This window comes from Chenopodium album, chromosome 8 (assembly GCF_948465745.1).
Source record: "Chenopodium album chromosome 8, dcCheAlbu1.1, whole genome shotgun sequence".
NCBI classification, from domain to species: Eukaryota; Viridiplantae; Streptophyta; class Magnoliopsida; order Caryophyllales; family Amaranthaceae; genus Chenopodium; species Chenopodium album.
In genome coordinates this window covers 20,699,190-20,714,577 of record NC_137841.1, presented here as the reverse complement: position 1 = coordinate 20,714,577, position 15,388 = coordinate 20,699,190, and the positions used below count along the sequence as shown (strand labels likewise).

The 15,388-nt window shown below is 37.1% G+C and overlaps 1 protein-coding gene across 4 annotated transcripts in view; it reads right to left on the bottom strand.

Moving 5' to 3' along the window:
* LOC145641753 (valine--tRNA ligase, chloroplastic/mitochondrial 2-like) overlaps window positions 1-15,388 on the bottom strand; it is a 38,387-nt gene that overhangs the window by 2,896 nt on the left and 20,103 nt on the right. For all 4 annotated transcript variants that reach the window (XM_081692691.1, XM_081692693.1, XM_081692692.1 and 1 more), the window contains exons 18-22: window positions 14,794-14,904; window positions 12,495-12,632; window positions 10,285-10,335; window positions 10,093-10,205; window positions 9,085-9,232 (exon numbers count right to left, since the gene is read on the bottom strand). In XM_081692691.1, the coding sequence (XP_081548817.1) occupies window positions 9,085-9,232; window positions 10,093-10,205; window positions 10,285-10,335; window positions 12,495-12,632; window positions 14,794-14,904 (561 nt within the window). The remainder of the gene's footprint in view (window positions 1-9,084; window positions 9,233-10,092; window positions 10,206-10,284; window positions 10,336-12,494; window positions 12,633-14,793; window positions 14,905-15,388) is intronic.

Here is a 15,388-nt window from a genome sequence, read left to right as displayed (position 1 = left end):
TACATATAACATAAGCTAACCAGATATATTAAAGCACTTGAGCTCACTCAACACTTGAACAACATTTAATCTCCCAAAAGGTTTCAGGCATGTTATTACTGCAATTGAGGTTTGTTTCAGAGGAAAAATAGTTCTTTATAAACAATTAAAAAAAAAAAAAAAAAATCATTATATCTAATCTGAGAGGATTTTATAAATATAGTGAGGCAAGTCACACCCAGCATCTTAATACCATAGTCCTTACTCCTAACACCAATACTTTTCACCCCCAACCAAGTCTCCTACTACATTATCATGTCAAAGAACTTATTTCCAGTTTGCACGTTTCCATGTCGTCCTTAAAGGCTGGAGCCAGGAGAAATTGAAGATGGTGAATAGGAAAATATTATCTACTTTAATTTAATTTCTTTGTTAGTTATTATTTTTTAATGAATAGTTCTGCAAGAGATCAGCCCTGACCTGAGGTCCGTTTCACATATGCAAGGAAAAGGTTCAAGAATACTCTAGCAAATGCTGGAGGCTGAGCTGGACAACAGTTGGTTATGATTTCAGTTTTGGATCAAGGGCATGATAGTAATTCAAGAAATAGTTTGTTATTTTGATTCCTTGCATTAGCTGTAATAATTGAGTTTGTTAGGCTAATTATGATTATAATATTGCTAATAGGGGGAGGGAAGGATATTCAGAAAATTATTGTGGTTGCTTGTCGGGAGAGTTCCTTCCTCTCGAATGAAGGCTATTGTGTTGTAATTACACTGATTGCAATACAAATATCTAGGCTGCTAAATTCTCTTCTTTCTTTGCTTGATATTCTCTCTGTTTTCTTACTAAATTCTAGCAAATTTGGTATCAGAGCAGTGGCGATTCTTGCCGGAGAAGACAATGGCACGGCTAAATCATGGTCAGAGACTGGACTTACTGGAGCAGGAGATTCCTGGGCTCCCTGCTCGTGTTGCTCGAGAAATCTCCACGGCTATGGCGGCATTCAAAACGGATGTCACCAACCAGTTGGCTGAAGGTCAGGAGAAGCTCTGTTCCGAGGTGCGGTCTACTATGTCTGGTGGTCCGCAACCACGAGAAACTGATGGTTATCAGTGGGATAACCCCTTCTCCTCGCAACACCACCCCGATTATGGTGATTGTGGATTTCAAGGTGATCAATCGAATTGGAAATTGCGGAAGCTCGATTTACCCATATTCGATGGTACGAACACAGATGGATGGATCCTCCGAGCGGAGCGATTTTTCCATTTTTACCGTCTGTCGGAGGAGGATCAACAAGAGGCCGCTGTGGTGGCGCCCTGCTGTGGTACCCGTGGGAGCACCAGCTGTTACACCGCTTCAGAACCACCGCGACGAGGTCCTTGCACGAGCAGTGGTTGGCCACGAGCAAAACGGCTCGGTGGCGGATTACCGGCGCCGTTTTATTGAGCTTTTAGCTCCTATTGACGGAGTGCCTGAGGAAATTGCCAAAGGGCAATATATTAATGGACTTAAGGAGGACATCCGGGTTGAAGTACGGATCCTTAGCCCACCCACTCTGGATCTGGCTATGGATCTTTCGATGCGGGTCGAGGAGAAATTAAAATTAAGCCCAAAGCCCAGATCCAACTCTTCGAACCTACCCACCTGGAGAACACCTTACCCAAACCTTCGATCTAGCCCAAACACAAACCAAAACACAAACCCAAACACACACCTCACCCAAAACACCTCAATCCACCCTTTTACCACCAGATCTGCCACCAAACCAACTAGCGAACTTCCCCGGTTATCGGAAAAAGAGCTGCAGCAGAAATGGGAACTCAGGTTGTGTTTCCGCTGCGATGAAAAGTGGACCATCAATCACTGATGCCAGCGGCGGGGGCTTAGCATGCTTCTCACGGTGGATGACGATGACCGGGACGATTCAGGTGAGTTTTCCATGGTCGAAACTCAACCTGTCACCCCCGAGCAGCCTCCTGTCCCCACTCCCTTGCCACAAGCCACACCCTTGCCGCAATCCGCCCTACACCACGAGGCCAGAGTATCCCTGAGCTCAGTGATGGGACTAACCGGGCCTAAGACTATGCGGCTGGCTGGTGCGATCAACGGCAGCCCTATGGTGGTCATGATTGACCCGGGGGCCACGCATAACTTTTTGTCCTTGGTTGCTACCAGCACTTACAAGTTCAGCCATCTACCACTAAGAGCTTCGGTGTGACGCTTGGAACAGGAGAAGCAGTGCAAGGGGAAGGGGAATGTAAGGGCGTTTTATTAGACCTTCAAGGGGTCACAATTGTGGAAGATTTTCTCCTTTTACCCTTAGGAAACTCTGATGTCATTTTGGGGATTCAATGGTTGGAAAAGCTTGGGAACACTACCACCAATTGGAAGACCTAGACACTTAAGTTTCAATTGAATGGCGAGACTGTCACACTACGGGGTGATCCTCAGTTGGGTCAAACTGGCATTTCATTGAAGGCAATGCTCAAAACTCTTCAGAAAGAGGGGAAAGGCTATTTGCTCGAACTCAATCATATTAGCAGTGTGTAGGAGGAAGAAGCACCACCTGTTCCAGCAGTGTATCAGCCCTTATTGCACGATTTTCAACAAGTTTTCAATATGCCACCAGTGTTGCCCCCGCAACGCCAAATTGAACACTCTATTGTGCTTCGTAGCGGCTCTAACCCGATTAGCGTTAGGCCTTACAGATAACCTCAGTCACAAGGATGAGATGGAGAAATTAGTAGCTGACCTGTTGGCTGCAGGAATTATCCAACCCTCTTCAAGAGCATACTCAAGTCCGGTGTTGTTGGTCAAAAAGAAAGATGGCTCCTGGTGTTTCTGTGTCGATTACAGGGCTCTTAACAAGGAAACTACTCTGGACAAGTTTCCAATTCCAATAATTGATGAATTATTGGATGAGTTGGACGGGGCAGCTATCTTTTCCAAATTCGATCTAAAATCTGGGTATCACCAGATTAGAGTCAAGGCTGAAGACGTGCATAAGACGGCCTTTCGCACTCACGAGGGTCACTATGAATTCTTGGTCATGCCCTTCGGGCTGACCAATGCTCCAGCGACATTTCAGTCACTTATGAATGAGGTTTTCAGGCCGTTTCTTCGCAAGTTTGTTCTTGTCTTCTTCGATGACATTCTTGTCTATAGCCCCTATGAAACCACTCATTTAATTCACTTGAAACAAGTGCTGGAGGTTCTGGCAGAACATGCATTGTATGCCAATTCCAAAAAATGCGAAATAGGGAAGTCCTGAGTAGCTTACCTCGGCCATGTGATCTCTGCAGCAGGGGTGGAAGTGGATGCTGCGAAAGTGCAAGCTATGGTTGATTGGCCTCCTCCCTCGACTTTGAGAGAGTTGCGGGGCTTCCTTGGCCTCACAGGCTACTATCGAAAATTTATCCAAGGATATGCTCTCATTGCTAACCACTTACGGACCAGCTATGCAAGGATAAGTTTGATTGGACTGAGGCTGCTACACCGGCCTTTAACTCTCTTAAAGGTGCCATGGTCAATGCACCAATTTTGGCAGCACCTAATTTCTCTCTTCCTTTCATTGTGGAGACTGATGCCTCGGGGCATGGTCTGTCGGCAGTGTTACTTCAGGCTGAACACCCCATTGCTTATTATAGCAAAATCTTGGGAGTAAGGAATCGGGGCAAGCCAATTTATGAGAAAGAATTAATGGCTATTGTCTTCGCCATTGAGAAATGGAGGCACTACTTGGCCGTCACTTCCTTGTGAGGACGGACCAAAAGAGCCTCAAGTACCTCCTTGAACAGCGGGAAATTGGGCAGGCTTATCAAAAGTGGGTGAGCAAGCCACTTGGCTATACGTTTGACATTCATTATAAACCCGGACCCATGAATAAAGTTGCTGACGCCTTGTCTCATCAATTTTCTCCTAATGTGGAGTGTTGTACTATGGTCACTTCTTGCGGCATTCGCTGGGATTATGTCTTATCTTTCATTAAGAATGATGTTGTCCTCCAGAGGGCTGATATCACAAATTCAGTGTAATCCCCCGTATTTTTAAAATATTTTATAAATGAAATTTTATTTTATTTATAATATTTATTTGTTATTTTCCGGAATTTAATTTCAAAAGTTTCAAATTATTAATCTGGGTCGAAAATTATTTGAACAAATTATTTTATGCACCTTTATTCTACAATTTATGTCCAATCAAACAAACCTAACCCATTTGTTTACTTAATTGACCCATTATTTTTATGAGGCCCAATCTTCCTTTTTACCCTACAATAATTCTCTCCTATAAATACCCCATGAATCTCCAAAAATTTCCCACACAAAAAGGTTAGTCTTATTTTCATCCTCCTTTGTTTCATTATTTTGCTTAATGTTAATTTAATTGTTTTGGGTTTTGATTTTAGTATAAAGATTATATTTTTAGTATCAAATTATATTTTGATGGTATAAAGATTATAAATTTCAGGTTATATTTATGTTATAAATTTTCATATTTAATGAAATTATAAACCTAGGGTTTTAATTTATTGAAAATCATGATTTTAGGGTTTTTATGAACAATTGGTTTAGGGCTTTTATAGTAATGATGTTTTGAAATTTTGGTGATTATAATTACTGATTAGTTTAATTTAATTCCAGATTATTTTGAATACGTAGATTCGTGTTTTGATTTTTAGATTTTCGTTCGTTAATATTAATCCCGTTTTAATCCCGATCAGGTTTTGAACTCATCCGATTTTGAGGAAAAAGTAGTGTTTTTCATGTGGAAACAACGTTTTAAGAAAGACTCATTACCTTTGGTAGTGAGCACCACCCTCTCGTGGCCAAATTCAGCCTCTAAATATGATTTTTGGGCAGTTTTTTATTTTAACGAAGTTTTTTTTATACTTAAAATATTATCCTTGAGTTTGATTAATAAAATTAATTATGTTTAAAGTTAATTAAGCATAAATATATATGTTTTTATTGAAGTTTTAAGTGTTGGAAATAGTTTCTAAGTACTACTTTTGATGTTTTATAAAGAGGGTTTAATCACCCATTAAAAAGGGAGATTATTAGGGGGTTTTATATAATTTTCAGATTTTTATTAGACTTTGAACTTGCTGTAATTTCATGTATAAGAGTGTATTTTAAGGTTTTTATGAAGAAAATTTAAAGAACTATATATAAGCCTTTAATTTTAACTAAAGGGAAGGTTTTAAAGTGTTGTTTGATTTGGATTTTGAAGGTTTTAAAGTAAGTTAGTATTGCTGTAAATTTGATTGATTGGGTATTGATTGAGATGTTATTATTTGGCTTAGGAGAGGAGTTTATTGAAGGTGATTTCTAGTTAGTAAAGTGGCATACCAATTCGTTTATTCAAGGTACGTACGAGTTACGAAACCTTTCTTTTAGATGCATGTTTAAGGACGGATCGAGAACTTAATATCATGTATAGGATTGACTGGGTTAAATTATTTGGTTATACATTGTGAATTTCAAATGATGTGCACTATTTTATAATGCAAGTATTATTTGTGCTCTAGTTATGCAAGGTGCGTTTAGAGGCAAAGGTATGTGATTGGTAAAAAGATTAATTTATTACTCATTCATGATTATGCAAACAGGATGAGTAAAGGAAGGATTTAAGTCTTATAAGACGAGGTTAAGGTTTTGGTGTGCCTTATGCACTCAAGGTGTTTATACACCGAGGTAGTAAAGGATTAAATAATAAGTGTTGTTTGTCACTAATAAATCAAGAATTGAAATTGGAAACTTGTCTTGTTTGATTAAATTGTGTTTAGAATGTTTGTATTGTTATGTATATGAGTTATCACCAAGTCTAAACCTGTAAATCACGTAAAGTGCAAGATGGATGAGCAATAAAACTCTGGATTGGTGCACTTCTGGAGTAATGACAATCAGGGGTTGGGGTACATGGGGTATTAGCCGAGTACTTTTCTCGAGGTCGTCTGTTCTACGAGTCTCTTATTTCAAATATTTTTCAAAACTAGGAGTTAGGTGAGATCTCATACTAACTACGGTCACGGAGTCGCGCCCGTGGTCGTTGGATGTTTATTGATGTTTCCGAAAGGAGGCATGGGGTTTTTCTTTTATTGATGTTCCAAATGGAGCATGGGTTGGACAACCTTGTCTATTGCGTAATCCAATGAATAAAAATAATGATTTACCTATTATTAATTAATGGAGTCTTAGTAATATAAATAGTTGAGTCGTGTGTTGAGTCTATAATTTAATGATGCATGATGATTGATTATTAGTAGCATGTTATGGATTTCTTAATTTATTTTGCAGCTTGTATGTACTCAGCTTTGCTGATTGCGTGCTTTGTGTGTCTTTCTTTGGTCATGGCCTTCGCCTTTCAATGACTCTGTGACGATCCAATTTTTACACTTGTAATATTGGGGAGCAGATTAACCACAGGTTCTTAAATACGCAGCATTCGCATCAGAGTTGTGGGATTTTGAGTGGAGAGTTAGTTATTGTTCGCCGTTTGTTTTCTTTTGCAAGTTTAAATTTATTTAAACTCGATTTTATTTTTATACTATTTCTTCTAGTTTGGATTTTGAATAAGGACCTTAATGGTTCCAGCTTGTATGATTTAATTTGGTTTTGGTTATTGGTTTTGAAACTTATTTATAACTGAGTTAGTTTTTCCGCTGCTATTTTCTGATAAAGCCTTAACGTTTGAACACGTGGCGGTAGCACGCCAGTAATTCTCTTGGATTTTCTTCAGGGTATTTACAGGTTTTAAGAGAGAATTATTGGGGTGTTACATTCAAGCAGGTGATTCGGTTCCTAAATGGTTTTGCCTGAATAATGGGGTGCTGAAATACAAGGGGAAGATAGTGATCCCCAAGCACAGTGAACTCACGCGCAAATTGCTCAAGGAGTATCATGATTCGGTGGTTGGAGGGCATGCGGGAGATTTCAAAACATACCAACGTTTAGCAGGGGAATGGTTCTGGTTTGGTATGAGAAAGGATGTTCAGCAATATGTGCAGCACTGCCATGTTTGCCAACAAAACAAAACCTCAACTCTTTCACCCTTGGTTCTCCTACAGCCTTTACCCATTCCGGAAAGGGTGTGGGAGGACATATCTATGGATTTTGTAGAAGAATTACCCAAGTCTTCGGGGTGGGATACCATACTTGTGGTCGTGGACAGGTTGACTAAGTACGGGCATTTCATTCCCCTTAAACACCCCTACTCCGCTCAGAGTGTGGCCCACACTTTTGTCACAGAGGTGGTCAAGCTCCATGGCATACCTTGTTCTATTGTCTCGGATAGGGACAAAGTCTTCCTTAGCATTTTCTGGAAAGAGTTATTTCGCCTCCAAGGAACTCATCTCATGCGTAGTACGGCCCACCACCCTCAAACGGATGGTCGGACCGAGATAAAGGTGTCGAGGCTTACTTAAGGTGCTTTGTGAATGGAAAGCCTCATAGCTAGGCTCGTTGGCTTCCTTGGGCTGAGTATTGGTATAATACTTCTTTTCACTCCGCCACCAATTGCACCCCTTTCAAGGCTCTCTATGGTCGTGATCCACCACATCTGGTTCGCTTTTCAGCTGGCAGTACTACTGTTTCTTCTACTGTTTCTTCTGTGGAAGAACAGTTGAGTGAGAGGGATGCCATGTTAGATGACTTGAAGTACCACTTGGTGCAAGCACAAGTGTATATGAGGCACTATGAGAATCAGGGAAGGCTTGAGGGTACATTTCAGGTTGGTGATCTGGTCTACCTGAAATTACAGCCTTACAGGCAGAAGTCTTTGGTGAGGAGGTCCAATGACAAACTCTCTCCAAGATTTTATGGGCGTTACCCTGTCATTCAACGCATAGGTAATGTGGCTTATAAGTTGCAGCTTCCTCCCTATGCCAAAATCCATCCTGTTTTCCATATGTCACAGTTGAAGAAGGCTATTGGAGTCACTCATACCCCAACCCAACTCCCTGTGCATTTGTCTGCTGAGCTGATTTGACTCTGGAGGTAGAACCTGAGGCTGTGCTGGGGGTGCAAAACTCTCAGACTACCATGGAAGTTTTGATACAGTGGAAGGGGTTACAAGATTTTGAGGCCATATGGGAGTTCTTTGATGAAGTCAACTCGAGGTTTCCTTGTTTCCACCTTGAGGACAAGTTGAAACTTTGGGTGGGGGGTATTGCAAGAGATCAACCCTGACCTGAGGTCCGTTTCACATATGCAAGGAAAGGGTTCAAGAAAACTCTAGCAAATGCTGGAGGCTGAGCTGGACAACAGTTGGTTATGATTTTAGTTTTGGATCAAGGGCATGATAGTAATTCAAGAAATAGTTTGTTATTTTGATTCCTTACATTAGCTGTAATAATTGAGTTTGTTAGGCTAATTATGATTATAAATATTGCTAATAGGGGGAGGGAAGGATATTCAAAATATTATTGTGGTTGCTTGTTGGGAGAGTTCCTTCCTCTCGAATGAAGGCTATTGTGTTGTAATTACACTGATTGCAATACAAATATCTTGGCTGCTAAATTCTCTTCTTTCTTTGCTTGATATTCTCTCTGTTTTCTTACTAAATTCTAGCAAGTTCCTTTGGAAAATTCATTCATACAAACATCACAGGCAAAAGGCATGTCTCATAGTTACAGAATAAAACATGCCACTGTAGAATCTAAAGCAACAGCTTGACAGGAATAAATTATCCAATTTTATTGCAGGACAAGATGGCAGGATGTACTAGATATTTCTAAACTGTCCCTATTCCTCAAATGCATATTAAAGGAGACTACTGACAGGTTACCTTCCAAGAGATTTACTGTTCTAACGACAGTAATTATGAATATTGAATCAGACATTGCACCCACACATCTGAAACCTAATCTAATTAACAAAAAAGTAAAGGCCTCTAGAATAACACCATAAAGTTGTGAAATTTATTAACAAGAGGCTTCTAACTGAAGAGCTAATAAACCAGAATAACATAACTGTTCGGTGATTTCATGTGACAGTTAGGCACAGCATCTAAATCTGCTCAGCCAAAATAATGTCACTATAGTTATCCAGACAAATGCAGTACTGCAGGACCACTATTAATGAAGTTCACTCATCATACCTGCCAAAGAGCCTCGGTAACAAATGGCATAAACGGATGCAGAATTTTCAATATGTTTTCAAAGACATACAGAAGTACTGCTTTTGCTGCATAGGACACAGAGTTATCCCCTGCTTGGTAGAGGCGAGCTTTGCTAGCTTCAATGTACCTATTATACACATGAATTTCATTTGAATAAGTCAAACAAAGAAATATTCATAAGGTTAACATTGTTTGTTCATACACTCACTTCAGTAAGATTAGAATCTAATGCAGAATACAGTTTGGGCAGTTTAGTTTTGATTGAGAAGAATTTCATTGATAGAATAGGCAAAAGGATGGAGGAAATTGAGTAATCTGTAATGAATATCAATGAAGATACATAGCATGTGATAGCCAATCACTGACATCATTATACAAGCAAATTCATACAATCCACGAAAACAGTACCCTCAATCCTCTCTTTACCTTGAAACCAACTACGAACAGTGAAATAGGATTAATTATTAGTTACAAAGTGACATATATCCATTCTTTCAGGTTCCTACGCATTGCCTAATGAAAGGTCTGATTGTACTGAATATGTGTTAATATCTTCTTGATATTATTGTAATCTGTTACTTAGGTACATGTTCTGTAATAACGGATGATCTTTACAAAATATAATACTTCCTCCAATCTTTTTATTGCATCATTTGCATAAACACAGATTCCTAGGCAAATTTTGGAGATGAGAGAGAGAGAGAGAAAAATGAGGACCCATGTGATATGAGAGAGATAGAGTAAATTTATTAACTAAAAAGGAAATGAAGCATCTAATTTGAAACTTTCTTATTTAAAAAGTAATGAATTTAAAAAGAAATGGAGGAAGTATATCACAATTTACAAGATATGTACTATAACCTATTACTGTAGTATCAAGAAAATAATATTCATGTATTTAATTAGTTATATTGCTCACTTTTTGTTGTAACTATGATTGAAGCAGAATTTGAGAAGTACAGATTATTAGAACTTAGAAATGCATACCAATCAGCAAAATCTCCCCAAAAGAAATCATAAGTTTCTCTTGCAACATCTCCAAAGTAAAATTTGTCATAACTTGTAGTCACTTGGTCAATCAGCATGTGTAGTTTTGATACCTGTTGATTGAAGATGAATTCAATATAATATAGGAGTATAGCATTCAATAAACATAAGCACAACCTAAATAATTCTCACCACCCAGCACTCTGGCAATCGCAACATCAGCAATGACTCTTCTTTATCGAACTGTAAAAATTAAATTAAAAGTAGAAAATGGAAACCAGAAATAATCAGCAACGTGCTAATGTTCTCTTTAAATTATGGAAAATGTTGATTTCAAAAAATAATAGATACGTAGAATCACGTATGCAGAACCACAAACAGATGGAAAGCCAACAGGACAAAGAGAGAAGAAAATGAAATTGATAGAAGATGCTAGCAAAAGGTCAAAGAGAAAAGAAAAACTCATAAGTATTTACTTAGGTTGATAATTTAAAGTAAATTTTAAAATACCCTGCTCTTAATCACAATTGAAAGTGAAGTAATCAAGTGCGCCACATGCCATTTTAATTACAATTAATATTCAATCCTAAAATTTAACAATCGTAGAAACAATGTAAGCAGTGTTGTTATCCATGACTTCCTAAAAAAGCTTCACTCTAGTACTAGGTAAGTTGTGACTCATGTGACCAAGAACGAGTAACTATCTAGACTATATTGGAATGAGTTGGAAACATTTTCTTATAGTATTCATAACAGAACTGTCCAAATTATATACCTTCCAACATGAGAAGCAAAAAGCACTTAAAGAGTAACAACATGATCATACTTCCTTTAGTAGTATATTTCAATGGAAACTAAAGTGACATAAAAGGGTATCATAATTTACAATATACAAGTCATCTTTTAAGAATACAGCCATATGACTGCAAGAATCTTGAGCTAGGCTGAGTCCCTCTTGATTTGGTTCCATTTTCTGTTCAGAAAAATTAGGCCACTAGAAGAAAATTACCACCCTTATGATTTGAAACTTCATTAAACTTCTATCCCTCTTATTTACCAAAATGAATTATTATTTAGCTTCTCAAAACCTTCTCCACATTCATCACTACACTTTAAATTTTCAAACACCTACCAACCACTCCTTAAAAGATCAGAAACAAACTCAAAACACTTTTTGGGTCTTGGCAAACCATAAGCATATATTCAATCATATTACTAAAATCATATCATTAAAGGTGGCATACTAGTAACCTAAAAGAGGCACAATTAAATTTCTAACCATATAATTCATAACTCTTGTTCTCTTACCATCCTACAACATTAAGATGCTACCAATGAGAAAGATTACTATTTGTTTATAGGAAAAAGACTATTAAAGATACCTCCTAACGAATTCATGCTCACAACTCAATTATTACATTGTATTGACATTTGCTACTAATCACAATTTTCATTTGACCATCTTAGTGTTTGGTATTTGAGGCAAAATGTAGTCAATTGGGATCTTAGATTCATCTCAAAGTATATTTTCAAAAGATCAGCTTTACATAATTTTTACTTGAAAGTTAAAGATATTGACAGTTATAGTTATGCATTGGCAAACGTGAAAATCAACATGTTGCAATTAAAACTGAACGAAGGGGGTATTCTTTACTTTTTTCGATAAGCAGATATACAAAGACAGTAGAGAGTAAACCAAGAGGACAGATATCCTCCAGGAAATAGCAACTACTACAGATTCCCTTTATTCCTTAAGATCTCTAGAAATAACTCTTAAATTCTTAGATATTTACATAATTTTTACTTGATAATTAAAGATATTGACGGTTATAGTTATGCATTGGCAAACGTGAAAATCAACATGTTGCAATTAAAACTGAACGGAGGGGGTATTCTTTACTTTTTTCGATAGAATAAGCAGATATACAAAGACAGTTGAGAGTAGACCAAGAGTACAGAAGAGGACAGATATCCTCCAGGAAATAGCAACTACTACAGATTCACTTTATTCCTTAAGGTCTCTAGAATTAACTCTTAAATTCTTAGATATATGTTCATATGCTATGCTACGTATCTGCATCTCTAGAGACAAATCAATCATTGGAACCTGTGGTTCAGCTTGATAAAAATGGACATGCAACAAGCAAAAACACTAGGATATGCAAATTAAACTTGTTCATTTGGTTTTGGTTTTAACATGTCACGTAAAAAAACTGTCATTTTCACTGCAACAAACTGAAGCAATATGCAAATTGAAGCTTTCTTGACACAACAATCATATGAACTCAAACATTACCAGAGAGAGAAACAGAAATCAACAAGTATAAATGAGAGAGGAAAGCTGTGGTGCTTAGTTAAGAATATATTAGCCATTTAAAAAAAAAAAAGGGAAATATACCAACCTCAAATGCACGTAAAGTTTCCCATGCCAAACTATCACTTTGGTTAGGCAGGTTTTGTAGCACAAACTTCCCAGCATTCCACAATTTATTCGTGAAAGCCTTATTTGCAGTCAATCTTTCTGTTGACAAATTGAGATCCTGGTTTGAAAACAAAGAGGCAGTATTAACATTTGTTAGATCATTTAAGAAGCCTTTACAGAACCAAACAACAAGTAATCAGTTGATTATTGCCATCTCACAAAAGAGAACAAATTAATCCACTAATACTAAGAATATGAGCTTTCTAGATCATCCAATATGAAATTATAAAAACTCACCCAGGTTTTTCCAGAGAGACAAATAAGTTAATCTTCCAAGAATGACAGAAAGTGCTTAACAAACATGGCTGCTTACACGTATACACATTCGATATATAATATAAGAAAACTCTGATGAAGAACCCCTGCTAATGACGGTAAACAATCAACCAATAAATTTTATTTAAAAGGCACCATACAATGACGTTCACCAATGTTTATCTGGCATCAAGGTATATTTGTATAGTAGCTCATAAAATACCTAAACAAACACTATATTAAACAAAAAGTTTTTACTTTTTTAGCACAATGTCCTCTTTTCATAGTTCAGTTCATGAAAAACTTGTTTTTTGGCTCCATAATTATCTTAAGAGTTCCAAGTTTCTAACCCATTATTCACCAGTAGATGTATGAGAATGAACACGAGAAAATAGAAAGACTGGCTTCAGCATACATCATGACAAAGAAAAGGCCAATAAATCAGAATGCATTAGTTCAAAAGGTTATATGAATTCTAAAAAGATGCAACAAAGCTCAATAGTTTATATCTTATGTTATGAACCCGGTACAAGGAGCAACACTAAGAGACAAAAGTAGTTAAAGAAGCACTAGGGAGTGCGGCAACATAGGACTGAATTCTGTCTCTTGAGCAGTAGAGGACAAACAATATTAACATTAGGTTATCTTTGTAGTTTTGCTTGATTATAAAAGAGAAGTAGTAGCATAGCAATAGAAAGACATGATATTTGTAATGCGGAATGAGAGAGAATGGTAACCTCAAGTTACTAAGAGAGAGTGATAACCTAAAGTTATCAAGAGAGTAAGCCTCAAGCTATCAACTTTATCATTTTGCAACTTCTTTTGCCATTATCAATCAAATTTCCAAGCTTTCATCTCAAAATTTCCTCTTATTTATCAAATATACAAACCAGAAAATCAATTCTATAACACTGTAATATAAGTCATCTGAAGCCACTGTGTGCCATCGGGGGAATTTCAATACATTTTTGTCCTACGAAGACATCATAGCAGTATTAAGAGGCAACATCGATAGGGAGATTAGATGGGATATCTTAGAGTCCAAATGAGCAGTTTGGTATAAGAAAGGACCTTTAGTATATCTCAATAGAAAGATATCACGAGATTACTTACAAGGTTTACAAACCTCTCAGTACTCTACTCCCTGCTCAATTCAAGTTGGCATCTCACCAGTGCTCCCCATCTAAGCAAATTAAGGAGGGCATGCATTGCATTCACATTTTAGTGGTATAGAAGCCGCACGTGGACATGCAGTAAGTTATTGTGCAGCATTAAAAAGTTACACCTCAAAAGCAAAAGATTATCCCGAAAATAGAAAAGGTACCCAGGTCTTATAAAAAGTTATTATAAGTCTTACTCACATGATATTTTGATTAGATATGAATAATATTGTAAACCATAAGAAAAGGATTTATCAATGGTTATATCACCATGTACCCTCGAGGTTTCTAAAAATTATATAAATATACTGTGCAGTCGTGCAGCCCTAAGGTATGAAATATTACTGGATAACACCCCAATAGACCAAACAGAAATTAACTTTTGTTATTAAAAACTCCTAATGAATGAGGTTTTAATTCAAAATAGTACATAAAATGCTTTGATTATTTTGCAGCATTTTAAATTAAGGATCTCACTATTTTGAGGGTTTAGCTGCTGAAAGTTGACATCTGTTTGATCATTAAGGGTATTATTATGCAGTATCTTTTGAAACCTTTGAGGTATACAATGCACTTACTCAAATATTGGTAATCTTGAGCAAACTAACCTTAGTGGTACACTGGTACATAGTGAAATAACCATTTCAAAATGATACCGAAAAAAAAAAAAAAAAAAAATCAGAATTATAAAGGAGAAACAGAAGTACAAGAGATTAGGAAAAAGAAAGGATGGTATAAGGATATGGAAGCTACAATCCAACAATTAGATGATAGTGTAGGATTTTATAATTTCATTAAACAGACCTGACCAGCAGTTCCTAGTGCAAGTGTAAATCGTAACGCATCAGTTCCGAACTCCTTGATTGTGTCAACAGGATCAATTACATTTCCCAGTGTTTTGGACATCTTTCTTCCCTAAAACACAAAATAAAGATTAATAGAAGAATAAAATAAAGTTAGAAACTACGAGTTTAAAGATATAGTAATACAACAACCTTTTCAGACTTTCGCATCTAATTAAGAAGCAAGTATATCTCTAGTTATTCTATCATCTAACTTTTACTCATACTCAACTCAAGGATGTTCTATTTAATATGGGAGGCTCAAACTCTGTAAGGTAACCTGTCCTTCTGTATTACCCTTTTTGAAGTTTTAGCAAAACAATTTTTTTTTACTAAACACTTTTATTAGTTGGTAGATAAAGTTGGCAGGAAATCAGTACATGGAAGGGGACTTGGCAACGGAATAATCTGATCTGACTCCATAATATCAGGTTGGACAAGAGGAGTCCCGATATGGAAATCCAATCAGGCATAGGGCATAATTAAGTTACAAAACACCATAATTAAGCTCCTCAAATTTGTTATATACGCAAGTCCCTGGAAAGCCCAATCGACAA